At 42.1% G+C, this 27,522-nt stretch overlaps 2 protein-coding genes across 5 annotated transcripts; both read left to right on the top strand.

The window, feature by feature from the left end:
- Positions 1 to 4,678: 4,678 nt before the first annotated feature.
- Positions 4,679 to 9,608, top strand: tmsb1 (thymosin beta 1). Its single transcript, XM_012859194.3, has 3 exons — positions 4,679 to 4,820; positions 5,682 to 5,796; positions 9,140 to 9,608. Exons 1-3 carry the CDS (start codon positions 4,707 to 4,709, stop codon positions 9,181 to 9,183), a joined length of 273 nt encoding a protein of 90 aa, XP_012714648.3. The 5' UTR covers positions 4,679 to 4,706; the 3' UTR covers positions 9,184 to 9,608.
- A 5,434-nt stretch (positions 9,609 to 15,042) lies between these two features.
- zgc:66447 (SLAIN motif-containing protein-like) lies at positions 15,043 to 26,458 on the top strand. 4 transcript variants are annotated; one of them, XM_012859316.3, is made up of 9 exons: positions 15,045 to 15,361; positions 15,724 to 16,373; positions 18,751 to 18,887; positions 20,210 to 20,329; positions 21,731 to 21,871; positions 21,964 to 22,293; positions 22,416 to 22,559; positions 25,010 to 25,310; positions 25,427 to 26,458. In XM_012859316.3, exons 2-9 carry the CDS (start codon positions 15,733 to 15,735, stop codon positions 25,479 to 25,481), a joined length of 1,869 nt encoding a protein of 622 aa, XP_012714770.2. In that variant the 5' UTR covers positions 15,045 to 15,361; positions 15,724 to 15,732; the 3' UTR covers positions 25,482 to 26,458. The 4 variants fall into 4 exon arrangements, with proteins under 4 accessions (XP_035990860.1, XP_035990861.1, XP_012714770.2 ...); XM_036134967.1 differs by lacking the exon at positions 22,416 to 22,559 and having other exon boundaries at positions 15,043 to 15,361; XM_036134968.1 differs by lacking the exons at positions 25,010 to 25,310; positions 25,427 to 26,458 and adding an exon at positions 22,641 to 23,106 and having other exon boundaries at positions 15,044 to 15,361.
- The last annotated feature ends 1,064 nt before the right edge of the window (positions 26,459 to 27,522 follow it).

The raw sequence follows: 27,522 nt of genomic DNA, 5'->3' as shown, positions 1-27,522 counted from the left end.
TAAAATATAGCAAAATAAAACAGAATAAAAACAAGTAGGAATAAAATGCAGATAGAAAATAGAACAAAAAATTGGTGATTCAGTTTAAGTAGAACAGTCAAAGGCAATTTCAAACAAATGTGTTTTTAATCTTGATTTAAATGAACTCAGGCTTTCAGCACCTTTACAGTTTTCTGGAAGTTTGTTCCAGATAAGTGGAGCATAGGAACTAAATGCTGCTTCTCCGTGTTGGGTTCTGGTTCTAGGTATGCAGAGCAGGCTGGAGCCAGAAGACCTTAGTGGTCTGGAGGGTTGATACACTGATAACAAGTCTGTGATGTATTTAGGTGCTAAAGCCATTTAGGGATTTATAGACTAACTGAAGTATTTTAAAGTCTATTCTCTGAGATACAGGGAGCCAGTGTAAGGACTTTAGAACTGGGGTTATGTGCTCTACTTTCTTAGTCTTAGTGAGGATGCAGGCAGCAGCGTTCTGGATCAGCTGCAGCTGTCTGATCCACTTTTTAGGAAGACCTGTGAAAACACCGTTGCAGTAATCAATTCGACTAAAAATAAACGCATGGATTAGTTTTTCCAGATCCTGCTGAGACATTAGTCCTTTAATCCTGGAAATGTTCTTCAGGTGATAGAAAGCTGACCTTGTAATTGTCTTTAGATGCTTTTGGAGGTTCAAGTCTGAGTCCATCACTACACCCAGATTTTGGGCCTGATCAGTGGTTTTTAGCTGAAGCGACTGAAGCTGTGTGCTAACTTTTGATCTCTCCTCGCAAGGCCACAGAGGCAATTCTAGCGGCACAAAACATGTAATTTTGGTGATTAAAGCGAAGCCAGAGCAACACAACACCTGTGATGGATGCGAAGCGACAGTTGTTGGAGCTGAAAAAGTTTAAATTTTGTGTCTCATTGCACTGCAACAACCAATCAGGAACATGGAACAAAAGCTGACAGAGGTCAGCCTGAGTTGCATGACTCAAGCAATTATTACCATCGAGACAAGTCCAGAAAGGACCAAGCCTGTAAAAAAGTGAGTGAGGGGACTGGAGTGGCAGTTAATTGAAAGTGCCTGGCGATAATGCCAGGTGAACGACTGCAAGTAAAAGAGCCGACATTGTGGCACCAATGTGAACACACCAGTAAAATCTGACGTGTTCTTGGCCAAAGTTGGACAAGCCATTAGCTTCAACCGCCAGGACCAAATAATCTGGAATTGCTCTAAATGAAGACGCCAAAAGGGTTGTCTTCTGCAGATCAGACGTGACCTGCTTGTAACGAAGCCGAACTTAAAAATACCAAGCTATCCCTTTAAATAATTGCAGCTCAACTGCCTTGCTGAGAACAACAAACTCCATGTTTTGTGTGTCATGTTGCATGCTAACAACACTACTGCCAGATGCCTTGTTGAATCTTTGCCATGTATCTTCAGTTTTACTCTGCATGATAAAACGAAACAAAAACATAATTACGGTGCTGGTAAAATAAAAAATAAAAAAGTGCCTTTATTCTTGTTGACTTTCCTGGGAATGCTCATTGCAATTTAGTTACAAATTTGTTAAAAGTACAGTTTGATATTTTGAAAATATCAAAAAATAAATAAAATTGCAGTACTAAATTTGGGAATACAGCCACAGCCTTTATTGATCAAATTTTTTTTTTTTCATTTTTCAGTTTTTTTCTAAGCCTGAAAAACTCCATCCATCCATCCATCCATTTTCTGACCCGCTTAATCCCTCATGGGGTCGCAGGGGTTGCTGGTGCCTATCTCCAGCGTTCCTGAAAAACTCAATGCTGTACAAATTTAGAAGAAATTGCATCATATTTGAAAAAAGTGGGTACATATTAGTAATAGCAGGTCTCCTACAATGACTTGTATCAGGGGGAAAAGGGAATGAGTTTATCTTTCATTGCATGTTCACTGACCACTAATTAAGAAAATTGTATGTACAGCATGATACAAGGGACTTCTGTACACTTTCCTGTCAGTATTTTATTTATTTTTTTATTTATTTTTTTGTTTGAATGAGGTTTTTTGAACAAGCTAGCAGTTTTGGACATTGTTTACAGTCAAACAGAGAACGCCAAATTAACAGATGTAAATCATGATTTTTAGGTACCTTACTTTAACTGTATCAGCTTGACTGTTTAATTCTTTAATATCTCTGGGATTATCAATCTAAATGACATATGATTATTTTAGTTGTTTGTTTGATGGTTTTTTTTTTTACATTTTCGTTATTGGTTGTTTTAGTTGGTGACTTTAAAGGGTTGAATGCCACTCAACTGATAACGAACTCAATGTATGCCTTTTTTTATCTTTAATCCTTCTACACCTTTCTGTGTAGAAATGCAGTTGTAACTACACAGATATTTACATATACTGTATGAAGGGACATGATGCTTTGGTTCTCACTGTCTGACATCAAATCCTACACAATTATAATTTTTTAGATCACTATGGGATCACCAAAACTATTTGAAAACGTTTCTACTCCTGTACACAATGTGAAATATGTTTCGGTAAATGTGACCATTGCAATTTAAAAGCTGCCTCAGAACATATATTTTAAAACTGTGTTTTCCCTATAGTGATTTATTATTTGTGTTAAATTGCTGGTGCTTTGTTGACTTATTGTTCTTTATTTTTTTGTTTTTAATTTCTTTTTTACGGTGTCCTTGAGTGCTTTTAAAATGTGTTTTCAAATAAAATGCATTGTTATTATTATTGTTGTTGTTAAAATTAAGACACCCCATTAAGTATTTGTTTTTATATTGAGAAATGTTCTCATAGCAAGGTCTAGCCTCATTGTTTTACATCTTGAAAACAAAGTAATTTAACTGCGACTAAACAACTCAAATTTACCTTCTTTTACTCACTAAACAAAATATATATCAGCAAAAATTTATTGTAAGCTTTTGTGGCCCCCTTTAACGCAGATAACTTCAGTGAGACAGTCGCAGCCAGTCTCTGACATTTGAGCTCACTTTGAGCCCTTTTTTGAATGGGTTTCATAACTGCACAGCCATTGGATATACGTATAAGGAGACAATAAGGATACAATATACAATAAGGAGATGTGGAGGACCCTGTTGTGCGCATTATAATCTGCCCCTAAATAAATTGGGTTTATAGTTTTCTCTTAAATTGTGATAAGCATGAAAAACACAATCAATAATGTGCTCGAACAAATATGAAGAGAATGTACATTTCAATAAGTGGTAGCCTGGAACAAACTCTCAGACAGACAGACAGAGAGAGAGAGAGAGAGAGAGAGAGAGAGAGAGAGTGAGAGAGAGAGAGAGAGAGAGAGAGAGAGAGAGAGAGAGAGAGAGAGAGAGAGAGAGAGAGAGAGAGAGAGAGAGAGAGAGAGAGAGAGGCATAGGTTTAAACCACATGGGCTAAAACATGATTTAACTATCACTTTCAAATTTGGTTTAGATTTCTGGAGATGGTTTAAAGAGCTTCAAACATCAAGAAGTTCATTGGACCTTGAACCATCATTGAACCGGGGGTTCAATGAATATTATATAGTGGCTTTCAAAGTGCACACTAACCCATTAAAAGGAGGTTTTATGGTGGAATCAAAATACTTTCACAAAGAGACAGAGTGTGTGCAAAATGTATGCATATATTTGGGTTGTGTAAACATTTATAATTAATTTGGCCATATGCTCAGGACTGTTGTCCATTTGAAAGATCCATTTTCACCCAGGCTTCAACTTCTTACCTCATACAGGTGGGCCTACATCTCATTAAATTAGAACATGCATTCCAGAGAGACTTGATTGTCAGACTAAAAGTACCTCTTTGAAATACAAATAAAAAACAATATTTTAGTAAAGGCTAAACTGCACAGCCATTTTTTCCACGTGGTATACAATAAGGAGATGTGGAGGACGCTGATGTGCACATTAGAATCTGCCCATAAATAAATAAAAACAATTTGCCGGTGTATTTTTGAATTATGATTAGTATCATTATTCTGTTTGGACTCCATTTGATCATCTACCGTTAAAATCTTACATATTTCATGTGTTCAGAGTTCTTATGTACTCTTTAAAATACTAGCATTGGTTTTATAATTTCCCCTTAGAAAAATACACACACACACACACACACACACACACACACACATATATATATATATATATATATATATATATATATATATATATATATATATATATATATATATATATATATATATATATATATATATGGATGGATAGATGGATAGATGGATGGATGGAAAACTTGATGTGCGTGCGTGTTTAATGGGTTTGGGGGTGGGGCGCAAGAGCCGCTTTGGAGTGCTTTTTAACAGTCAGCTCGGTCACTTACAATCGGATCAATAATCCCTGCTCACTTTTTCCCCGTCAGAATGAACTATTAAACTAGTCGTATCAATAATGCATTGCTGCGTTTTCTGCGTCATCCATCACGGATCAGGGGTTGTCATGTCAAATGCATACCACTAGATGGAGATGTTGCAGAACAACAAACATCATGTCATTCGCTGGTATAAAAACAGGAGCTAAAAGAGCTTTTAGCACAGACTTTTAGCTGATAAAAAAAGAATTGTCCCAGGAACAGACTGTATTAACAGGCCGGAGGGTGGAAACCTCCACTTAACTATAACAGTGTGTCTAGTTAAAATCCCCCCACCCACCCCCGAGCTGCGGGGGCCAATCAGGAGATCGCCGCGGTGTCCATGTTGGCGTGCAGAAGGGCGTGTCGTCCTTATTTAAACCTCGGGCTTTGCACAGATTACACACAGGCGCATTTTACCTGGAGAGGACCTTCTCACATAGCACCCCTGCACCAGGTAAAAAAATGTTTTAATATATATTTTTTACCTTTTCTGTCATCTAGCACAGTATTCAACTTCGCGTTTTATTTAAATGGTACATAAAGAATGAAATCCGTCATAAATGCATAACATTATGATATTTAGAACATTCCACGAGTCTTTGCCAAGTGTTATGTAACGTTTTGCTGTTGGCCACCATGAAGCCATCTCGAGGCTGTTTTTGCATGCGAGCTGCTGTCCCGTTCTACCTGGCAGCTACCTGACCACCGCGCTGCGTTCTTCGCTGCAAGGGGATGCTTGAGCAGCGGGTCGTTTAATGCAGCTGTTTTAACGCAGCCCCTGCTCTGGAATCTGGGTGTGTTTGCGCCTTTTAGTGTGCTTCAGACTGTAGATGTCCATCTTCATGCCGTGCAGCCCTTTTGGGACATGCAGAGAAGATCATGGTGGGTTTATAAAATCCCACAGAGGCTCTGCCTTCACATGCATTTTCCATACGTATGTCCTCTTTCTGAAAACGCTGTTACTACCTGCATTTTTGCCTTGTTTCAGACGACACATTGCATATTTATCTACAAATCAGCGAGCATTTTTTTTAACATCTTACCTCCCCAATTCAGTTTACCTTACTGTAAATAACGGTGAGATGTGCAGACGGACTCCTGACACAAGCTCTCTGTGGAGGTTTTTCGCATGAAATCTGAGTAGCCCACGTTTTGTGCCTTCAAACTAGACCACTGTTGTCCTTTTCCTTTCAACCTAGGTGGGGCCCAGTTTATTTTTTATTATCCCACCCTTTTGAATGTGCATGCACTGCAGATTGCTTGTCACATGTAGGCTATCTAATATTTGCATTCACTCCCCCTCTTTTCCCTTTAGAACTCTTCCAAAATGGGCGACAACAATCCAGTGAATCAGGAAGTGGAGCAGTTTAACAAGCAGAAGCTCAAGAAGACAAACACAGAAGAGAAAAATCGACTCCCAACCAAGGAGGGTAGGTGCTAAAGAAAAGGAGGGGGGGAAAAAGGGAGGGGGCTTAACAAAAGTTGGTCTTGTCCACACCTGTTTCACATTTCACCTCTTTTTTTTTTTTCACTTGGCTCCAATGCGCTCTAACTTTTCCCCTCCTGTCATTATGAGAAGCAAACATTGCATCACAGATCAGGAGATGGTACACACCCAGCAACCTGAGAGCAAGTCCCTCTTTTCTACTAAATGTCCATGCAAGACACGCCCCCTCAAGAGACAGATTTATTTGTCCACACCCGTTCTATCTTTTTTGAAATTACAGTAAATTTTATGAGCCTGAAGAACTTCCTCATTTCTTTGCTAGTACATAGAAAAATTCACTTTTTTTTCTCTTGACATAGCAGTGAACAGAAACCGTTAAGCTGTTTAAATTAATTTAGCATCTCCTGTAACATGTAAAAAAAAGAAAAAAAAAGAAAGTCCCTCAGAATGCTCATCCTTTGCCACCAGAGGCCCACAGGCTGATCTACCTCTTTCTTAGCCTAAATCTAGCCCAGACTGGTGTGTCACAGGGGAAGCACAGAGAGAGGAGCCTCTGCTGGCACATGTTCGTTTTATTAGTTTTCACTGGAGCACTTTATAAAAGGAGGAACATAGGTTTATGATCACTGGAGCACAATAGGTGCATTGAATTAACTGACCTCTTCTAAGCAGAGTGGCTACAAGGTATTCAAATATTATTAAGATTTAACAATTACAATATTCAGCAATTAATGTTAATGTGTTGTTAATATTTAACAAGAATGCTGATAGGCTTCGTGGTGCACCTCAGGTTGATTAGTTAAGATACTACTGATCCCTGTTGGTGTGCTCAAAGTTCAGGTAATAATTAACTGATAGCAGAGTGTTTTCTGTATATCATATACAGTTAACAAAAGCTCATATAAACCTGAATTTTTTTCAGCACATCTTATTTAGACAGAGTTTACAATATTAAGTTAAATTTTTTTTTCTGTTTTTGTTTTTTTGTTGTTGTTTTTATTTTTTTGCTCATCTTAAAGTTCATTCCTATTACAAACTCTGTTAAAGTGACACTTTAATTGTTGGGCCACTCATAATGTTGGAGTTGAATGCGAAAATTGAAAACCATAGCAGAATTTCAGGCATTTTATTATGTTGTTATTACATGTATCCCTTTATTCAGTAGGTGGAAGCATTAACAAAACACATGCTGCAGCCCATTTGCTTACCCGTTCTTTAATTCATAGTTATTAAGAAAAATATTACCTCTATAAGACTGACAGTCATTACCCACAACTGGATTTGTCCTGTATGGCTCTGATGATAAAATGCAATTTAAACTGAGCTTAGAAAGAGGAAGCCAACCTATGTCTTTCCTATACCATCACTGTGACCTACGTGTAACCACGGTTACAGGAAGGCAGACCCTTTAAAACAGAAAGCATTTGTCTAAAAATATGCTCATATTATGTTATAAATATTATATTAAGTAGCCTACTATGTAACTCAGACGACGCACAGTGGATGTGTGCATTTCTACCTCATGCACAAACGGGAATTCCACTGCACTGATCCCAGTATACATGCAAAATTCAGAAAGTCAGTGCATCAGAATGGAAACACAGGACTGGACATTTGTCAGAATGCATCTCATTTTCTCACTTTGCACACACATAACACAGCTTTTTCAGCACATCAGCATACATGGCAAGATAGGAAACTGTGGGGCTGCTGTTTTAGGGCAAAGTGTTAGTTGGTGGGATGGAAGTGGTATTTTGGAGGAGGGCCCCTTCATCTGTACTCTTTGCACACCTGATAATTTGGGAAACTCAGAGGTTGAAACATCTGACGACTGGAATGCAGAGCCAAAATTTCCTGCTGAAAACCATCTGCAGTGGGAGGTGGTGCACAAACACGCACTAACTCCTTTACTACTGATAAAAGTTCTGGAACAATTTGAATAACATTCAGACCATAAACATTAAACATTTTTTGATAGTGATAGCTTTTTTTTATGTGTGCTATACTTTCTAAAACATGCCTTGTTTAGATTTTGTTGATGACTGAACACTGGCAACTAAAAGAAGTTTAAAACAGGAGTACATATTACTGTACCACTACCTACTTATCAGATTAAAGAGATTTCACACTACACAAGGACAGGATGATTTATACGATTATAAAAAGGTCAATAAGATGGTTTTAAAACGGGTGGCCAGATGGAAAGAGTCACATTTAAACAGATCTGGAAACAATAATAAATCTTAAGTTATATGATACTGTCATCTTTTATAGGAAGGCGATTGATATTCATGTGGTGGGTTATGAGGAACAAAAAATGTAGGAGTAAATAAATGTTGCATCTCGCTGAGACTGTCTGGCTTATCTGTGGCTTCGAGGAAGGCAATATATTAATGGTTTTCCTGCTTGACTCCACCTATGTTGGTCTGAATATCAAAACGCTTTACAGATTTTTGTTAATTTTTTTATTTTCACAAATAAAGTGACGGTTTCAATCTCAAACTGTGTTTAAAAAGAGTACAACAAAAGATTGTCACTGGCAGATTAAAAAACAAATCTGAAGCACGAATGACAGAAACCTTTTTTTCCCCCCTCTGTAAGCATTTGGACCGGCCCTTAACACAGCGGGCTCATGGGCAAAGAGCCCTACTGCCTTCATCAAAAAACACTGTTGCCAAAATAATGGGCTTCAAATCAGACACCAGCTTCAGCACCGTCAGCTACTTGTCTCTTATGCAGTCCCCAACAAATAAGCAGCACATGGAAATAAGTAATGGATAACTCTTCAAACTGCAAATTAAAGATTTTTTCATTTTATTTTATTTATTTTTTTGTCTATTCAAGTTCAAGTAACTTCATTTATCCATCAGGAACTTCAAGGGTAAAGCAACGTCAACTTACAGTGCAGAGAAGAAAGACACAAATAACAAATATCAGTCACATACACAAACATCAGACACCACGGCGCATACATCATAAGACTATAAATATACAACAAATATCATTAAAATATCTAAAAAGAATCAGTCACAGTTCATGACTCTAATTGAGGTAGGTACAAAGCTGGACACTATAGGCCTCTCAATTGCGTGCTGAAATGAGCAAGAAGCTATATCACCCATATCCAAAAGTGTCAGTGTGTGCTGTGCGTGTCATTATACAGCAGTCAGGACCCCCATTAAAAAAACTCTAATGGTTGTTATATTGACAGTTTCTCTCCTATTTTGCAAAAAAAATAATATTTTTACAGCGGTCTTGCATGTTACTGTTTGAAAGTCAGTCCAGAGAAATGATCCAAATCTGTTTTGTCTTTTGTGCTTACACAGAAATTGAAGCGGAGAAGAAAGCCTTAAAAGAGGGGGGCAACTGAGACGCTCCTGCCATGCCTTCCTCTTCCTCTTCTGTCCGGCCCGATCACCTTTCTTGTCTTCCAGTTCAAAGTCCCACCATCTGCATCTGTACCGCTAATGTCTGTGCTGCCAAGTTTTTAATCGAAACGGAGTTAAAGGTCGCTCTACGTGCGAATGATCGTGACATAGTCCACCGTACCTGAATGCAATGAGTCTTAATTTTGCTCTTTCTCTGCATTTTATGCAGTATTGAACTGAAGGCCAGTGATTAAGTGTTGGGTGTAGGCTTAAGCAAACATGCAATATCATAAATACCGCAATGACATGTGAGTCACTGTTGCTAACACCAAATGTATGCCTGTAAATGGTGCGTGTAATGGAGATGTAGTGAAGATTAGGGGAAAACTGATATTTTTGTTTTAATAAAAATCATGTAACAAATGTATTTGCTTGAGACGAGTCACTGTGTTATCTGTTATCTGCTTAAAACTCACTTTTCAGACATCAACTTGTTTAAATGTTCAAGAGGCCCTGTGTCAGTTTTGTCAGAACGTGCCTCACATTTTTCACATTCCGACACTTTAAAGCAGATGTTCTGTTAGATAAAATATCAAGTTAAAACTGAGAGAATGCAATACAATAGAATAGAACAGAAATACCATTATTGCCCCATCAACGGGGAAATTCAGATATTTACTTTTTGTGGGATCCTTTGTTAAATGATTTGATCACCTCTTACAAAAATACTACTGTTACTTTTTGGAGGACGCCAGGATTCAATCTACCTACTTTGCTTTACTTTACATAAGTTGGTCGGCAGCCCAGGGGTTGGTCCATCTTCTGCTTAAGTTTTCTTTCTCGAAAACAAAAGCCACATTCTTAGCGACTGCTGGAACCAAAATATTTCTGTGAGTTTTTGGTATTCTGATGAAGGTTCCTCACCCACCAGCAGGTCTCATCTTGCAGGGAGAGAAGAAAAAATGTCTGAGCTACGAATGTTCGTCAGTCCTAGCGGGCAAAGGGGGATGTATTTTAGGTTTTTAAATTCAACTTTTAAATCCTTAATGGATTTGTGGCCATTGCATTTGCCGGGCAACCTGTTTTTTGTGCTCTGACTTTCTGTTAAGCTCCTTTTAAAAAGGCCGTATTAAAGGAGATAAGAACTGAATAGATTGATAACTTCTCATGGACTGTTTTTGCGAGTGGCTCCAACTTGTGTGGGTTTTTTCCACATCGGGCGTGTTGAGGTATGCATGTTGTTGTCATGTACATGCATGCTGCTTTTCCTGCAGCATGCGCGTACGTGACAGCAAAAGCATCCATGCAAATGGCTGCTGTGGGGGCAAATTTGGCCCCGCGAGACATTTTGAGCATGAACAGTCCGATTTGAAGTAACAGCATCTCAAATAAAGCCACTCCTAAACCGTCTTTTTTGACACAGTCAAAGGTGCAACTGCTTGTGTGCTTTGGCTCTTTGTCCTAACCCAAGACTAAAAATAAAACCAAAAGCTCCTTCAACCTAAGTTCACAGAATGATGGGTGGACATTCTAATTCTGCATTTTATGTACTGAGTAAAATTGTTGGTTTCATAGACTGCTGCAAGTCATCCAGGTTCTCTAGTAACTCCAACATGTTTGATTGTACAATATTTTTACAAAATTCTTGTGATTGATTTTGGGGAACACACGTGAGACGGATCTTTATGTTAGTTCTGATCTGTATAGGGACAGAATTTGTCAAAAATGTTGCTCCCACGGATACCCACTGTCTTTTTATTGTTGAATCCTAAAATCTTTACCTACATGAGACTACTAAGGACTGTAGTGCTTTCAATGTTCTTCCGGGTTCTTTTTTGAACCTCCTGGATTAGACCTCGGTGTGGTAGTGGAGGAAGAGGCACCGTTGTTGCATGTTTTCTCCATTTGTGGATAAAGGCTCTCACAGTTGTCAGCTGGAGTCCCCAGAAATAACGTAAACCTTTGTTCAGAACAGTGTTAAAGACTAGTTCCTCACTGGTTTAAATCTACCTAGATAGGGACAGGGCGTGTTACTTTTTAAGGCCGTTTAGCCTACTTCATGTTGCCGGACAGGTGCTATCTGAAGTGCTTTGTTGATTCTAAAGGTCCAGCAGTAATCAGGCTCGTATGGAGCTGGTGAAACTAAACTAAAAAAATGCCTGTTCAAATTCTCAGTTATCCGGGTTATCACAACATCAAACAGGCGAAGGTCCGGTTGCCTCCAAGTTAAGCTTGTTTGCCATTCCAAAAAAAAATTTGGTTAATAACATTTGCGTAAATCGTGATTTAACAAAGAGTTACTGTTTTACGTGGGAACGTTTTTGGATAGCTTATTTACTCTTCAATACGTAGCAACAACGTAGCTGTCTGATATTCAAATTTTGTTCATTGACGAAACATTTAAGTGACACCATAAGTCCCGACAAATAAAAGAAATGTTGATGAAGAATTATCTTTTCTAAAACAGAACACTTTCACGGCAAAACTTTGAGTTTGTTTACGTCCTACAACGAGAAGATACGGGTAAACTAATTGAATGACTAAACACAGATGTTTGGCCTTTCTGGAGAATCTAACTGAGAAACAAGTGCTGCATGACATCATGATCGGGAGAGGGCTTCAGTGGCGTCTGTGTTTGATCTGTTTAGGGTGTGGATCACTTGCCAAACAAGTTATGTAGGTGTTTTTGCATTGACTGTGTCCAACAAAAGCAAACAGAGATAGAGTTCACACCTACAGATCTTCATAGCAACAGATACAGAGCAATCATCATTGTTTATTTATCTATTGAAATTGAAGTTATTTTTGATTTACAAACATTTCAGAGAGTGCTCCTTTTTGGTCAAAAAGACTGCAGGCAGCTTTCTGTGCACCCAGTGTAATGAAGTCATTGGATTTTCATGCATTTCTTGCATGTGTTACCTAAATAGGGAAACAAATTATCTGTTTTGGGACAGGTTGTCTGGAGTGCCAAAAGATTGCATTTAGTTTTAGTTCAATGGCTTTTTGAATCCACATAATATATACAATGGCTACTTCATTGACTGCAAATAGATTTGACACGATCTCCATTTGAGCGTTCTCGAAATGTCCCAGCAACTAATCTTGTTAAACAAGTCCATTTCCATTTATGACCACAACTTATCTTCCTCTGGCTATTTCCAGGAGTATGAGATGAAAGTAGCCTTTTTTAAAACTGACTTCTTGAACATAACAACGAATTCCCTGTAGACCAATATCTGTTAGTCACTAGATTATCAGTCCTTTATAGCACCCTTGCATTTTTACAGTTAAACACAGATACATAGAAAGAGATACGGCGTGTTTGTTTTTTTCACTTTCTAACATCAAATCAGACTAAACTATTCCTGTTTAAGTATTAATAAAATATTCCTATTTTCTAAATGGCAGAACTATGGGAGATTATTTCCTTCGATTTCAGACACGTACTAAGATTATTAAGCACGTAAAATCTGGGAAAGCCCAGAGGATGGAGCTGTGGCTTTGTGAGCGCTTAACTTTACGTGCCTTGGCAGAAAATTCAGGTTTTTGGGACATTTCTCAAACTATAAGAATTATAAGTTTTCTGTCTCTCGTGCTCAGTGATTAGGTGAAGCCATTTATCATCAACCACCAACAACAGCTTCCCAAAAAAAAAAAAAAAATAACAAAGAAAATGTTGTGTGGCTGTCAGTATGTACAATAAGGAGGCAGTTGAGGAAAAACGGATTCACTGATCCGGCTTCCAGAAGATAACCTGTTATCTGACCAATGTCACCAAGCAGCCAACACTAGCCCATCGCAAAAAGTGAATCGTTCCTACTATGAAACACAGAGGCGGATCACTGATGTTGTACGGATGCGTAAACTGTAAAAAAAAAAAAAAATTTACATTCATGGCGACATAAATTTATCAGCAATTCAACGAGAAATACTGGAGGAAAATTTGTGCTCATCTGCCTGGTAACTACGATGATGAGTTCATGAGAAGAAGTGAAAGGCTTCAGTAGAAAGAAAGAAGACCAGAGTGAATTTGGAAGAGTCTTTCACACGATCCCCCCCGAGTAGTGGAAGAGCAGGTAAGATGGTCTTGCACATGCGCAACCGTATTCAAAAAGTGACTTGAGCATTTCTTACCTACATTTCCAGAAAAATCTACCTTTAATATTGAGGAAAATGTTCCTTGGTAAAATTGAAACATTATTTTAACATACAGGTGCATCTCAATGCTGAGTCCTTCCAGCTGCTCCATCATCCAGGAGTCACCACAGCGAGTCATGACAACTTGCATATATACTTGGCAGAGTTTTTACATCAGATGACACAGACCCAGTCCACTGACAGACATTCAAGTGTGTCTCAATAATTTAGAACATTATGGAAATTTTCAAATATTAAAGTAACTCAATTCACTAACTGAAACACATTATAAATGTTAATTACAGGCACAGTTATGTTTTAAAGCCTTTATTTCTGTTAAATGACGGTTGTCTTTTAACAGCTAATGAAGACACACCATTCAAAATTTTTGGATTCAAATATTTCATTAGAACAATACAAAAAAAAAAAAAAACAGTTTAATATGGAAATGCAATTTTCGCCTTTGCCAAAATATTTTTTTTTTATTTGTATTTCAAAGAGGTACTTTTAGTCTGACAATCAAGCCTCTCTGGAATGCATGGTCTAATTTAATGAGATGTAGGCCCACCTGGATGAGGTAAGAAGTTGAAGCCTGGGTGAAAATGGATCTTTCAAATGGACAACGGTCCTGAGCATATGGCCAAATTATTTATAAATGTTTACACAACCCTAATATATGCATACATTTCGCACACACTCTGTCTCTTTGTGAAAGTATTTTGATTACACCATAAAACCTCCTTTTAATGGGTTAGTGTGCACTTTGAAAGCCACTATATTCATTGAACCCCCCCCCAACCCCCTTTCAGTGATGGTTCAAGGTCCAATGAACTTCTTGATGTTCAAAGCTCTTTAAACCATCTCCAGAAATCTAAACCAAATAAGTGATGATTAAATCATTAAAAGTTTTAGCCCATGTCGTTTTTACCCTATGCCTTCCGCTGTGTTTTCTGTGCAACACACAAAGGTGCAATATCTATCTATGTTGTGAATATACTGTGGAGTACAATTTTTGCAAATTTTTCCATTCTATTTTTATGTCAGCTTTTATTTATGTTTTAGTTCATTTGCTTTGTAGAATTAGAATCTATCTATATGTCTGTCTGTCTCTATCTATCTATCTATCTATCTATCTGTCTGTCTGTCTGTCTGTCTGTCTGTCTGTCTGTCTATCTGTCTATCTATCTATCTATCTATCTATCTATCTATCTATCTATCTATCTATCTATCTATCTATCTATCTATCTATCTATCTATCTATCTATCTATCTATCTATCTATCTATCTATCTATGAATAAGAGTTTGTTCCAGACTTTCACACCACATATTGAAATGTACATTCTCTTCATGTTTGTTCCAGCACATAAAATGTTGAAATGCCTCTATGACCAGATTCCATTGTGTTTTTCACGCTCCTATGCATCTGTCTAGAAGTCGTTAATGGATACAGCGCATAGCTGTTGAAACTGATTTTTTTGTCTTTGCTCCCTAGTTTGTGTATCATCCCGGGTCGTAGTTGTAGTCTCTACGAGCCTTTGTCTCGGTAATTTATGAGCCAGTTTCTTGGAAAGGCAATGAAATATCCAGCCTCTCCTCGGCACAGTTTAGAATATTATTTAAATCTCACGTAGCGTTTTGTACACAGCGACTCCTAGTGGCGTTAAGTTGACATTACCAACGTCTTATTGCAGTTCACCATTCTCCCATTAGGGGGCGCGCAACCAATGTGAAAAGTCGAAGGGGGAGGGGCGAGTGATGCTCTGCTGCAGGTCTGCTCCACCGAGCGAACTGAGGCTAACTACTAATTCCATCACCGAGCTAGTTAGCAGCTGTAGGATGCGCTCGCGGACGGCGGAAGATGGACTAGCAGCGTCCCGGTTGCCTCCGCTTCACCGTCCGACCGGCGTCGCTTTCGGGACCGTTGTGCTGTGGTTGTAATTGGCCTCTCCATTCATGTGCTGCTGCCGGGGGGTTTGAGCTCTGAGTGGCGGGCAAGCGCGGTCTGCAGCTCGCGGGGGGACAACACGGAGGAATCCCCGGTACGGCTCTGTGTGTGTCTTGTTGTTGTTGTTAGCAAAGCGTGCAAGCTAACGTTATAGACTGGCAATATTTGTTTTTTTGTTTCGGTTTTAACGTAATGCCACGTATTTAGGTTAATACATAGACGAGGCAGCAGCTAGTAAGTTATCTGTTGTCATGGAATGGAGCTAGAGCCGCTGGGACGAGCAGCGTGTTTACGTTCGAGCTAACGTGAACACGTCCGTGGAACTGAAACGGAACCTTGGAGCGGCTGCCTCGGCACGCAGCTGCCTTTGTGTCGGGGCGCAAAAGCCGCGGCCATGTGGCTGGAGCCCCGTGCGTAATGTTGTAACGGTGTCTCTCTCTCTCTCCCTCCCGGCAGAGCTGCGGCATGGTGGTCCCGGACAGCTCCGGCGTGGCCCCCGAGCCCGACAACGCCGGCCTCACGGAGAGCCCCGACCCCGTGTGCGCGGAGGCCGGGGAGAGGGGTCGCGACCTGGCCGGCACGGAGCTGGAGGAGGTCCGCAAGCTGCAGGAGCTCGTCCGCCGGCTGGAGGTGCAGAACGAGACGCTGCGCAACAGGGGAGCCAAGACGGCCGTCTCCAGAGGGGCCAACAGCAACCTGAGCCCCGCTGACAACGTCAACAAGAGGCTGACCTGCGATCAGCTCAGACTGGAGCAGGGTGGAGGACTGGGCTGCCTGCTGTCCCCCCCTCAGGACAGCAGCAGCAGCAGCGGGGAAGACATGTCCCCTCTGCCCGTCACCGACAGGCTGGAGGAAGAGGACGAGGAGGAGGAGAGGGTGGAAGAGGAAGACGTGGGTCCCTGCGGGGGCTTTCTGGCTCTGACGTGTGCAAACGGCGGCGAGCGGCCCCGGGGGCAGAGCCAGACCCCCGAGAGCCCCTCTCAGGAGAGCTACGAGTCAGAGACGCTCACAGAGAGTGACTCAGGCGTGGATCAAACCGCGCTGGACGAGGTGGACGTCCTGGATTTGGAAGACGAGGGCGGCGAGGTAGAGGACGAGGACAGTTGGTAGGTCCCCTTCTCCACATCTGATGGCTGGGTGATTTCAGCATGTGAAAGGAGTCCCCCCCCCCCTTCAGCCAGATGAGTCATGTGCACATTTACATTTAGTCTCTGGGGTGCGAAGTGTGAAACTCTCCCACAGGGCAGTGACGAGTTAGCATTTGGATGCACGAAGAGACCTATGCGTTTTTTTTTCCCCTTCACAACACGAAGCAGGCGCCTTTTTCTGGGCTCATCTTGAGAAGGTGCAGCAGAGCGGGCCACAAATGTTACCAACCCAAATTTGGGGCTTGATGGGCGAGCATAATTTCACCTGAAATGTACGGACCCGTTCAATAAATTAGAATTTTACTGTAACTCAATTCACCAAACGACTGTACTGGATTATACGTAATCATAATTACACACTGACCACATCTTATGAAAGCGCCACATCTAAGATCACGGCGTTACATCAGAGCACCAGAAAAAGGCCAATGCTTGTCCCCCCCTTCAATATTAGGTGAAACGTAGCCATCGAAAAGTAACCAGCAACATTGTAAACAGGAATAATCCGCAGGGGAACATATTGTGTTCCTGAGTCCAAAAGCGGTTGACAGCCAGACCGGGTTTTTTCTCTGTCGGTTATTAGCCGTACCATATGGGCTTTGTGAGGTTATCATAGCCAAAGCATGGCGTAATCCTCGCTGCAGCCTAATCTGATCCCGCCTGGGTGCCGGCGCATCGCTGCCGTATGGCTAAACTGCTTTGCGCTGGATTGTGCAGCATGTGATCTGAGGTGTGCCCCCCCCTTACATATGGGTGACAAGACTGTTTTTGTCCTGATTTGTATTTCTAGGTGATTAATTAGGTACGTAGAGCCACACACTAGGTACATGTGTGGCTCTACTATTAATTAATTATTAATTAATTAATAGTAGAGACCGTGTTTATGTATCTCTTCCAAATGAAGATCTGAAAAGTGTGGCGTGCACTTGCGTTCAGACTCCTTTTGCATCAAATCATGGATTTGTTTTTTACCACAGTTCAAACTAATGGTCTTTTTTTTCATCTAGAGACTCATTTCTAGCCGTTCACTTTTCCAGGGTAGTCCAAGCTCTTAACAGGTTTTCTTCTAGGATTTCCTTGTATTTAGTCTTCACCGTCGGTTCGGACCTGATTGGCTGTCCCTGCTGAGGAAAGGGAGTTACAGCGCCTGGTTTCCACGGACAGAGCGATGCGGAGTGCTGGTCTTACGTCACACTGAGCGTTTTGCATGTAGGGAAAAGGCTGCGAATTGACCAGAGCGCCTTCTTCCACCTGTTAGCCCTTTCTCTTCTCTTTCTGTTCTCAACGGCCCTTCCCAGAAGGCCGTGTGTTTTATACTGAGATTAAATCAGGGGCCTTCTTAAGGCAAACAATCGCCCTGGACGATATAAAGGTTGGGATCAGAGTAAGGAGGACAGAATCTAAAAGCTTAACACTTTTTTCCCCCCTGGGATGATTAGTTATCTCTCACACAGTGATTATATTTGCAGAGTTTAAACGCGTTAAAACTCCACAAATGGGCTCCAGGCATTCAGTTCTGTCACATTCTTCGTCAGATAAGCCCCGTGAAACAGTCGGACATCACCCACCCGCGTTTACCTGCTGTTTTAACGCTGTGATCGGTCGTAAAGCTTCCCTCATAGGTTTAGTGCTTGATGTGGTAAATCCCCCCCCCGCTACCTGACACCTGGTGACCAGCGCCAACGGATCAGGCATTGTTGCAGAACAAACAAAAAGAGTTTCTGGATGTGGGAGCATTCTCCTACATCCAGAAACTACTCCTCCTCCTCCTCCTCTCCTGCGGACTCTCTGGCAGGGTGTGCGACCTGGATCTCGCTCCCCGCATTGTTGCTCGCTCCTTTTGTGTTTGCTTAATGGGAAGATGATTTGCCGGCTGATTTCTGCAGAACCGGTCAGTCCGGGCTGTTTTCTGTGCGCCTTGGCTGAAAGGACCGGCCCCATGTGATCGCCACTTCAAAACGCACGCAGACTTCACGGGCGCTTGCCGTCGCCGCGGCAACAGTAGACGGTGGCAGAGGAAGGGCCACAGAAAGCCTCGGTTGTTGTGACCTGAATAGATGTTTCTCTCAGCCGCCCAGACAGCAAACGGGGGGGAAAATGTCTCTGAATATAAAAGATCTGCATCTATTCTCCATTTTTCTTTTTTCTTTTTTTTTTTTTACACAATGTTTGCTCTCTTGCCATCGAACAGACTCCTCCCGCCGTTTGAAGCTGTCAGCGACTTGTTCGTCGACTTGCTGCCAAATTCTCCACCGTGTGTTCACAAACACCATGATTGCTCCTAGCAGCAGTTTTCCTGCAGATCTAACACCCCCCCCCCCTTCTCTCACAACAGGTTGTACGTTTCTCCCAGGAAGCAAGCGGCAGAGCAGAGGCCAGACTCGCCGCTGAAATGGTGTCGGCAGGCCCTCGATCATCGCACCCCGGAGACGGAAATGGCTTGTCGGACGCTGATCAGCCGCTTGGACCAGAGTACGCTTTTTTTTGTTTTGTTTTTTTTAACTCCAGCATGTAAATCTGTTATTGTGTTGGACCTAAGCCACGGGGCGGTGAAGTTTAAATCGCTCCTGCTCGCCTCCCGTTCTTAGTTACAGCTCAGCCCCTCCGCTGCACCTGCGCCCGTCTGCTTGTCCTACGCTCTGCGCACCGAGCCTGAATGCCGGCATTGAGCGCGGATAGAAAGTTTGCGCGCCGATCCAACAGGCCGCATTCATTATTTATCACGCGCTCAGTTTCCACTTCCTGCGGGCCGCCGAAGCTCAACAACAAAGCTATTCACACCGCAGCCGAGCGCCTGCGTACAGTCACGGGTCGGGCTGGATTACCTTCCCCGTCTCACCCACACTGCTCAACAAGGCGCTGAAGTGAAGACTAACAGCGTAATCTGCTGGGTTGCGCGTTTTCGGCCTGCGGCCCTTAAATGACCCAGATGAAGCCAAAACGTGTTGGTCGGCAGATAAAGTTGTTTTCTGGCCCTTCAAGCCTGGCCGGAGCCCTTGGACCCTCTCCACGCACCTTTGGGAGTGAAGTTGTGCCAGAACTGTTTGGGTTTGAACCACTGAGCTATATAATACACTGGAGTGCTAATCACCGTCTGTTTGAACGAGTCGCTTTGACGCCACCAGCCGCCATATTGGTACTCCCTATTTACTAACCCTAACCCCAGTAACTAGGGAATATGTGCGCTACAGCATCCAATAACGAGGATTTTCTCATGTTCAGGGGGGGCTTAAGACTTTTAAAATGTCAAATGCCATATACTTTATGTTATGTTCTAAAACTATCAAGTACTGAGAAAGTCATGTGCTGAAATATTTTGCATTTTATTCATTTAAATATATATGTTTAACATTTATAAATATATAAATAACAATATAGAAAAACATTTATTTACATATGTGTATGCATATATATATATATATATATATATACATATACACATACTTATATATACATATATATATTTAATATGAATAACATGTAAAATATTTCAGCACCTAATTTCCTAGTAGTTGATAGTGTTAGTACATCCCCTGACTGTAGAATTACCTGTGAAATGTTTCCACACAGCCAGAAAACTGCTTGTTATTGCAAGCAAATCCTATGGGATTCTGTGAGAGTAGGGAGGAGCAAGATGGCGGCCAGTGACTTCAGTTTTTCGGCAAAATCAGCACCCAGTGTATTATATAGCTCAGTGGTTTGAACAAGCTGACGTGTTTTATGTGTTAATCCCACACTAGCAGCATGCTCCTCAGCCCTAACGTCAGGTGTCTGATCTGTCCTGTCCTCCGCAGCGTCCCGATGGAGAAACGTCTACTGCAGCCCGTCAGAGGCAGGCCCGGCCAGCTCTGGCCTGATCTCTCCTGGGTACCACAAATCCACTAACAAACCCGTACTAACCTGTGGCGGCTCAGGTACGGCATGGCATTAACACGCTGACGTTGTAACAGTTTCCCACACGCCGGTTAAAGCAGTGTCCGCTTTGAAGGGGGCCGTGCGTAAGCCTTTGCATGCCGACCCGCTTTTAAGTTGCGCTCTCCGGCACCGCGAGCCATTTCTCAAGTTCTTTTGCATATTTTCCAGACTGATTTCCTGTTTCTGCCTGGTAACAGTTCGTTTTAGCGTCTGATCCCACAGATAACGAGTCAAATAAGGAGAGCCTTGGAGTTGTATCTCTTAATTGGTAACTCATTGCATGGCAAAGGGACTCAAGCAGTTACTTTTATGTCTGCACGGCAGATAAAGAACATCAGCGCTGAAATAGCTGGAATGGTTTTCAGAGTCAGAGTTCATTCATGAATGCAAAGCTGCATTTGGCTGGCTTAAATTCAGCCGACGGTGAATGTAATTTTCCAGCAAGAGAATAAAACATTGTCTCCAAGATGTTCTTATGAAACCTCTGGACCTTTTTCCGAAGGTCTGCCGTGCAGATGTTTCCCAACGTTCCCAACAGCAAATCTTTGCGTCAGCTTGAAAATGCTCGGTCCAAGAGATTGTAAAAACGAAAATATGGTGGAGAGGTTTAACTTACGGTGCCCTGCAAAGGAACTCATTCACTTTATACGTTTCACCTTTTGTCATTAAGCTACTCCACACTTCCATGTATTTTATAGAGAATTTATACAATATATATTTAGCAGTACAAGAGTATAGGAGGACTGAATAACTGTGCTTTAGTGTTTTTAGATTTAAAAATATAAATGATTTGAAAACCATTTATGCCTTCTCTTTTATTTCACGAGTATGTTCTGCCTAAAGTTGATCTGTTGCATAAAATACCCCGAAAATACATACAAGTAGCACGATAAGATGCAGCATGAACACTTTTGTAAGGCTCCGTAAACAAAGCCGGAGAGTGAAATGCCCTCATTTCGTTGCTCTTGTGGCTCAGAAAGCCTGAATGGACTGGAAGCGATTAAGCAGATTTCATCGGATATGGTTGACCCGAAGAGAACAACACGGCTAACTTAATGAGCGGAGCAATGGATTAACTCCACTTGATTACGTTGATGTGTGCTGTATGCAGCATTTCATCACTCACATTGGGCCTTTTTTCTTTTTTTTTTTTTTTAAGCTTTCACAACAACTTCCTGCTTCTATGTTTTGCAAATCATCCTGTGATGTGATGTGATTTTCTGTTGTAACTGTGTTTTGGGGGGGAGGGTGTTCTCGACTTTATTTTATTGCTTCTTGTATGCGACTGTTTGCTTGTTTCGGTGTCGATTCCTGCATTTATCCCCTCGCCGGGATATTAAAGACTCTGAGCTGTACTCTCACCATCAGTCTGTAAGAGGTGTCACTCTCTCTTCTTTCAGGGGTCCCAAGCATGCATTCGGCCCTGAGCTCCCAGTCCTCCATCGACAGCGAGCTCAGCACCTCGGATGACTCCATCTCTATGGGCTACAAGCTGCAGGATCTCACCGACGTGCAGATCATGGCTCGTCTACAGGAAGAGAGTAAGTCGCCGCGTGAACGCGTGTCCTCCTTCCTACTTCCTGCTTCCTGCGGGGAGCTTCTTGCTTGAATGTGACGTCCTGTGTGGCGACAGGTCTGAGGCAGGATTACGCCTCCAGCTCGGCGTCGGCGTCCCGCCGCAGCTCCACCACGTCTCTGCAGTCGCTGCGCCGCGGCGGTACGTACAGCGACCAGGAGTTCGACACCTACAGCCTGGAGGACGAAGAGGACGAGCTGTCGCCGGCGCCCCAGCGCCAGCATCGCTTCACCCCGTCGCCGCTGGGCTCGCCCCGCTGCCTCTCTCCCTCCACCGCCAGCCACGGCCAGGAGTACGCCGGTCGACTCGGGGCCCCGCGCGCCAGAGCACCCAGGCGGTCCCTGCAGGGTCCCAGCGCAGAGCTCCTCAAGTTTGCTAAGAGCGAAGGTAGGCCAAAGCCCCGCGACGACGCACCGCCGCGCCCGAGGCCCACGGTACTCCTGGGGAAGGTAGCCGTTGCTGCACAGAGGTTTATTCAGCTGTTGGATGCGTTGTGTGTGTGGTTGCAGAGGAGTTGAGACACAGCATGCCTAACCTGGCCCCCCGCACCAGCCTACGCTCCCTGGAAGCAGTCAGGAACAGCCGCAGCATGGAGGCTAACCTCCAGAGCTCTGGCAACCGCATGTCCCACCTGACTCGCTCCCCCTCCACAGGTAACCCTGCCCTACTTACCCACTCCCCTCACTCCTCAAATGTAACTTTTCACCTTTTCCTCATCTGTGCATGGCCACCAGAGTACTAAGAGAAGTGGACAGGAGGACTCCCCTGCAGTATGAGTGGACCTTTTACGTCAGGGACTACGTTTGGGTCTTATCAGACTCGACTTATGTGTTGTTATTAAATTATTATTAAATTAATAGAAAAATGTCCACGAGTCATTAAGTATAAAGGAAGACCTCTATCAGTATCACTTTGTTGTGTCCCCTTACAGCAAGCTGGGACAGAAAAACATAAACAATACCCACGCACACAGAAACAATCACGTAATGAATTTGGCAACAGTAAAATCAGTAAGCATCCATGTTCACGTGTCAATTAAAACGGGCTGAACAAAAATCACAACAAAAACACTTTTTAAGATGTGTCTGAATGATGGCCTGGTTTGTAAAAACGTTTTTCAAATCTGTTTGTTCTTAATCAGAATCAGAAATACTTTAATAATCCCAGAGGGAAATTATTTTCATTACACACTTCACATATACAGACAAAACAAATGTGTGTGTGTGTGTGTGTGTGTGTGTATATATATATATATATATATATATATATATATATATATATATATATATATATATATATATATAGAACCTGGCCCCCCGCACCAGCCAAATATATATATATATATTTTGAGTTCAGGATTACAGTGTGCCTGAATCTGCTCCCTGATGGTAGTACCAGGAATTCACTATGGAGTGGGTGATTTGAAGAATGAATTATGTACTCTGCCTTTTCTAAGACTCTTTTTCAAAAGGCTTCTTCTAAATTGGGAAATCTCACTCCTATGATTTTTTTTTTTTTTTGCCAGCAATTTTAAAAATTTGCTTAATCCTGTTCTTGTCTCTAGCCGATAGACTGCCTCACCAGGTGATAAAAGCGAAAGTGAGGACAGATTCAATCAGAGTTATAAAATAAAAAAAGGTCTTCAACTTTTTACATACTCCAAACTTACTACATTTACGTAGGAAGCCTTTTGGGAGCTTTTTTTACTAACCTTATGTGTGTTTTCACTGAATGTCAGCTTGTTGTCGATGACAACTCCCTGCCCTCCCTGGTAGATGCGCTGTGTAGGAGTGAAGTTTTTTTTTTTTTTTTTTTTTTTTAATAAAGATGTACCAGGCTTGTTTATGTTTATCCTTCTAACTTAGCATCACACCTCTTTGCAAAGCGACTGTTGCGCATGTTCACATTTGCAACGTGGATGCTAAGATAAGCAGCCCTCATCACGCACAATGATGGCACAAATACTGGTATGTTTCTGCATCGCAGAGCTGTTCTTCACTTTCTTTTTGTTTAAAGGAGAAATATGAAATAAAATCTAGTCTAAATGTTACGGTTGCCTAAGTAGATTTTCAGCAGTTTCTGTAAGATACTGTTTGTCGTTTACCAGCTACGCATGACGCAGCTCTGGACCAGTGGCTCAGATGCTGCCCACCTCCAGAACCGCTCCACTGATGCTTGTGTACAACTCCCACAGACAAGAGTCTCTCTCTTGTTCTCCGTTACAACCACAAACCTCATATCAGCCGACACAAGGTGTATCAATGAGCAGCAAAAAAAAAAAAAAAAAAAAAAAAAAAAAAAAATAAATATATATATATATATATATATATATATAAATAAATCAAGCATGGGTTCCCCAATTATCTGTGAATTAAACCTCATATGATATTTGTTTTTGATGTAACCGGAAGTCAGACTATGGGCCGGCTCTGCAAATTAGGTTCTGCTGTAAGTTCTTGATATTTGAACCTTAATTTATATAAATAAGCTGAAAGAATAAATCAAATCTGAACTGAGCATTTTTTAAAAGACCAATCTGAAAGGGAAAGCGGTGCAACCCGACTGCAAATCCACCGACCCACTCCTAACCCGACCGGCCGGGCAAGACGGGAGTTAAACAGTGAAGCCCCCCCCAACAGGATCCTGGTTTCTCTGGAGGAGGTTCACGGACCCTCGGCTCAAGCGCAACAGTCTGTTGACAGGAGCATGTGGAAGAAGGTGCTCTGGCCCAATGAAACCAAAACCGAACTTGTCGGCTATGTTTTGCAGAATCTCCACATCACCCAAGCCAGAACTCAACGATATCAATGTGAAACACGGTGAAGCGTCAGCTGATGATAGATGATGGGGAGATGGATGGAGTTATATACATGACAAGCCTTGAAGAAAAACATAACAGAGATGTTTGATACAATATATTAACCCCCCTAAACATACACCTAGAGCTAATATTCCAAATAATACGTTGAGCCTGATGTGGCGTGCCAGTCTAGGAGAGTTTAACTACTTCTGCAGGGCCTGTATTTTCTCTTTGTCCTCCATCTGCCCTAAAATCTACCCACTGACATGGTGTTGAAGCATTTCCCCTCTTTTGCTGTCCAAGGCATGGCCTGCAGTCGTCTGCGCAGCAGCAACGGCCAGTCTCCGCTCACGCTGCGCACCCCCGTCAAAGCCGTCAACCCGGTGGGCTCCGTGTCGGCCGGGCGTCAGACTCCCAGAGGCCTCCCGGTTATCCAGTCGCTCCCGGCGACAGGCGGCCGCAGGGTCCAGTCTCCGGGCTCCGTGAACGGAGGAGGCTACGCGGCTGGCAGGGCCTCGGTCGGAGGAGGGCGGCCCGCCGTGGGGCGGGGTCAGGCCGCGTCTTCGGTCTGCGCAAGAAGCAAGCTCGCACAGCCTTCCAGGAGGTCAGTGGTTATGAAAGGAGGATGTGAGGGAGAATACGATTTTTAAGTTGTTCATTTTATGCTTGTCCAAGCGTGACTGGAGACTGACCGTTTTTTTTTTTTTTTTAACCCAACAGGTCTTTAGGCATGACTAAACTCTCAGATGAATCCTGGAAAGACGGCTGCTACTGAGTTCTTCCCCGTCTTTGATGGATGCTGGAACAACGACCCAATTTCCCCCGTATGTGAAGAAACTCAGCCGCCGTGTCCCTGAACGAGCCCCAGAACCTCTCTCCTCATTCCAGGCTGGATCTCTGGACTGCACTGGATTTGTAGTTAATCTCCTTCCTTCGCATGATACATTGTCAACCCACACACAAAGAGAGGATGTGTAGGAAGACGAGGAGCTGCACAGGCACACTCTGTTAGTTACGTGGACCAACTCTGGATTTCCTAAAATATATTATATATAAATAAATACATAATGTTTGTGTCAATTTGACATATTTTTCTATGGTGATTTTGAGAAACTGCTGGAATTTTAAGGGGTCATATTTCTGCACTGTTGCTGTAATTGATATGAAGGCAATTAAAATGAAGATATTGCTGGTTTGTACATTTGAATAATGAGATGAGAGTACAGAGCGTTGCATGCTGGGTTTTGTTGTTTTCCCCTTGGCTCTGTAGCCTTCTCATCCTCGTCTTAACTGCAATACGACAAATCTTCCATGTTTTCCAACGACGACCTGTGGAGAGCTACACATGTTTGAGTGACTCATTGTGAATCGTGTTGTGTATGTGTCCCGCTACATGCCTGCACAGCAGTGCAACTCTTGTGAACCACACTGCCCTTATTAATTATACCGGGGAAAAAAAAGAAGAAATAGAGTTTGTGCCAAGGTGCGTTACAGCTGCAACTCTTTAATCCTGTAAGTAACTTTGAACAATTGAAGGTACTGAACACGACTGAACTTCACAGGCATTTTTACTGCATATCTGAAGGTGGATTAAAGGCCTGCTTTTTTTTTTTTTTTTGTAAAAACACTGTAATACAGAATACGTTTATGCAGAGGCCTTGTGCCTTAGTCAGCTATGCACCCTCATGCGGAGTGCCTCTGAAATTTAGGAGCTGTGATGAAAATGAATAAACTTAACCCTGAAGCAGTGAATGTGTTACCGGTTATTTTTGGGGCTTTACTGACCAACTTGGTTACACCACACAGCCTATGGATGAACGAGAGCAGGAACAGCAAAAGTCTAGTGGTTAGAACGGGGTCCTTGGGTCCTGGAGAGGGCCGCAAGTTCCCCGGTTTGAATCCCACAAACTGCTATTCTGGGTCAGTGAGCAAAGCCCATATCCCCAGAAACTCCTGGCTGGCATAGGCAGCCCAAGTTTTCCTATGGGTTTGGTTAAATGTAGAAGTTGCAATGACACATAAAAGATTATTATTAATGCCACACATGTCATGTATACAAGTGTTTTTCATTCCCCCTGACTGGTGTTAACAGGTTTGTCAGCTTTCTTGTTTGCACACCCCATTTCAACTCTTGTCTACAAATTACATGTAGGAATGAGATCCGGGCTTTAAGTTGGGCACTCCAGAACTTGGCTTTTATTGTCTGTCTGCAACTTTGCAAGTAATTTGGCATGGAGTCATTTTCTATCCAGAAGACTTGGGTCCAGGTTTTAACGTCCTGCCAATGACTTTTGAGATTATGCCTCTAAATTTGCACACAATGTTTTTTTTCTCCCCTCAAAATACTGTCTACTTTGTAAAGTGTAGCGGTCTCTACTGCAAGACACCCCCAAAACTTTGGTGTTGCCATCCCTGTACTTAACAGATGGGATGGTGTTCTCTTGGGGTTGCAAACTTACCCCTTTTTTTTTTTTTTTTTTTTTTTTTTTTTTTTTTTACAAATGGTCATTATGGCCAAACAAATTTTAGTTTCTTTGGATCACAAAAAATCTCACCGACAAATCAGTGTTTGTTCCTTTGCTCATTTGCAAACTGAAACCAGGCTTTTAACGCTATCTTTGGAGTAGTGGCTGCGTCCTCCCTAAGTGACCTTTAACAAAACTTGACACACACACACATATATATATATATATATATATATATATATATATATATATATATATATATGAACAACTTTTATTTAATTAAATTCAATGCTTTGGTAAATTTTTATAGTATTAAGGTTAGATTGAAATTTATTTTTGTCTCAACAATGA

This window comes from Fundulus heteroclitus, unplaced genomic scaffold (genome assembly GCF_011125445.2).
Source record: "Fundulus heteroclitus isolate FHET01 unplaced genomic scaffold, MU-UCD_Fhet_4.1 scaffold_97, whole genome shotgun sequence".
NCBI lineage: Eukaryota > Metazoa > Chordata > Actinopteri > Cyprinodontiformes > Fundulidae > Fundulus > Fundulus heteroclitus.
The sequence above is the reverse complement of the archived record's forward strand: the minus strand, read 5'-3'. Positions and strand labels throughout refer to the sequence as shown.

Coding starts and splice junctions, on each gene's coding strand:
- tmsb1 (XM_012859194.3), top strand. CDS start 4,707: ATGTTGGCGTGCAGAAGGGCGTGTCGTCCTTATTTAAACCTCGGGCTT. Junction 4,821..5,681: donor ACATAGCACCCCTGCACCAG/GTAAAAAAATGT, acceptor TTTTCCCTTTAG/AACTCTTCCAAAATGGGCGA. Junction 5,797..9,139: donor TCGACTCCCAACCAAGGAGG/GTAGGTGCTAAA, acceptor GTGCTTACACAG/AAATTGAAGCGGAGAAGAAA.
- zgc:66447 (XM_012859316.3), top strand. CDS start 15,733: ATGGTGGTCCCGGACAGCTCCGGCGTGGCCCCCGAGCCCGACAACGCC. Junction 22,560..25,009: donor GACTCGCTCCCCCTCCACAG/GTAACCCTGCCC, acceptor TTGCTGTCCAAG/GCATGGCCTGCAGTCGTCTG. Junction 25,311..25,426: donor CTCGCACAGCCTTCCAGGAG/GTCAGTGGTTAT, acceptor TTAACCCAACAG/GTCTTTAGGCATGACTAAAC.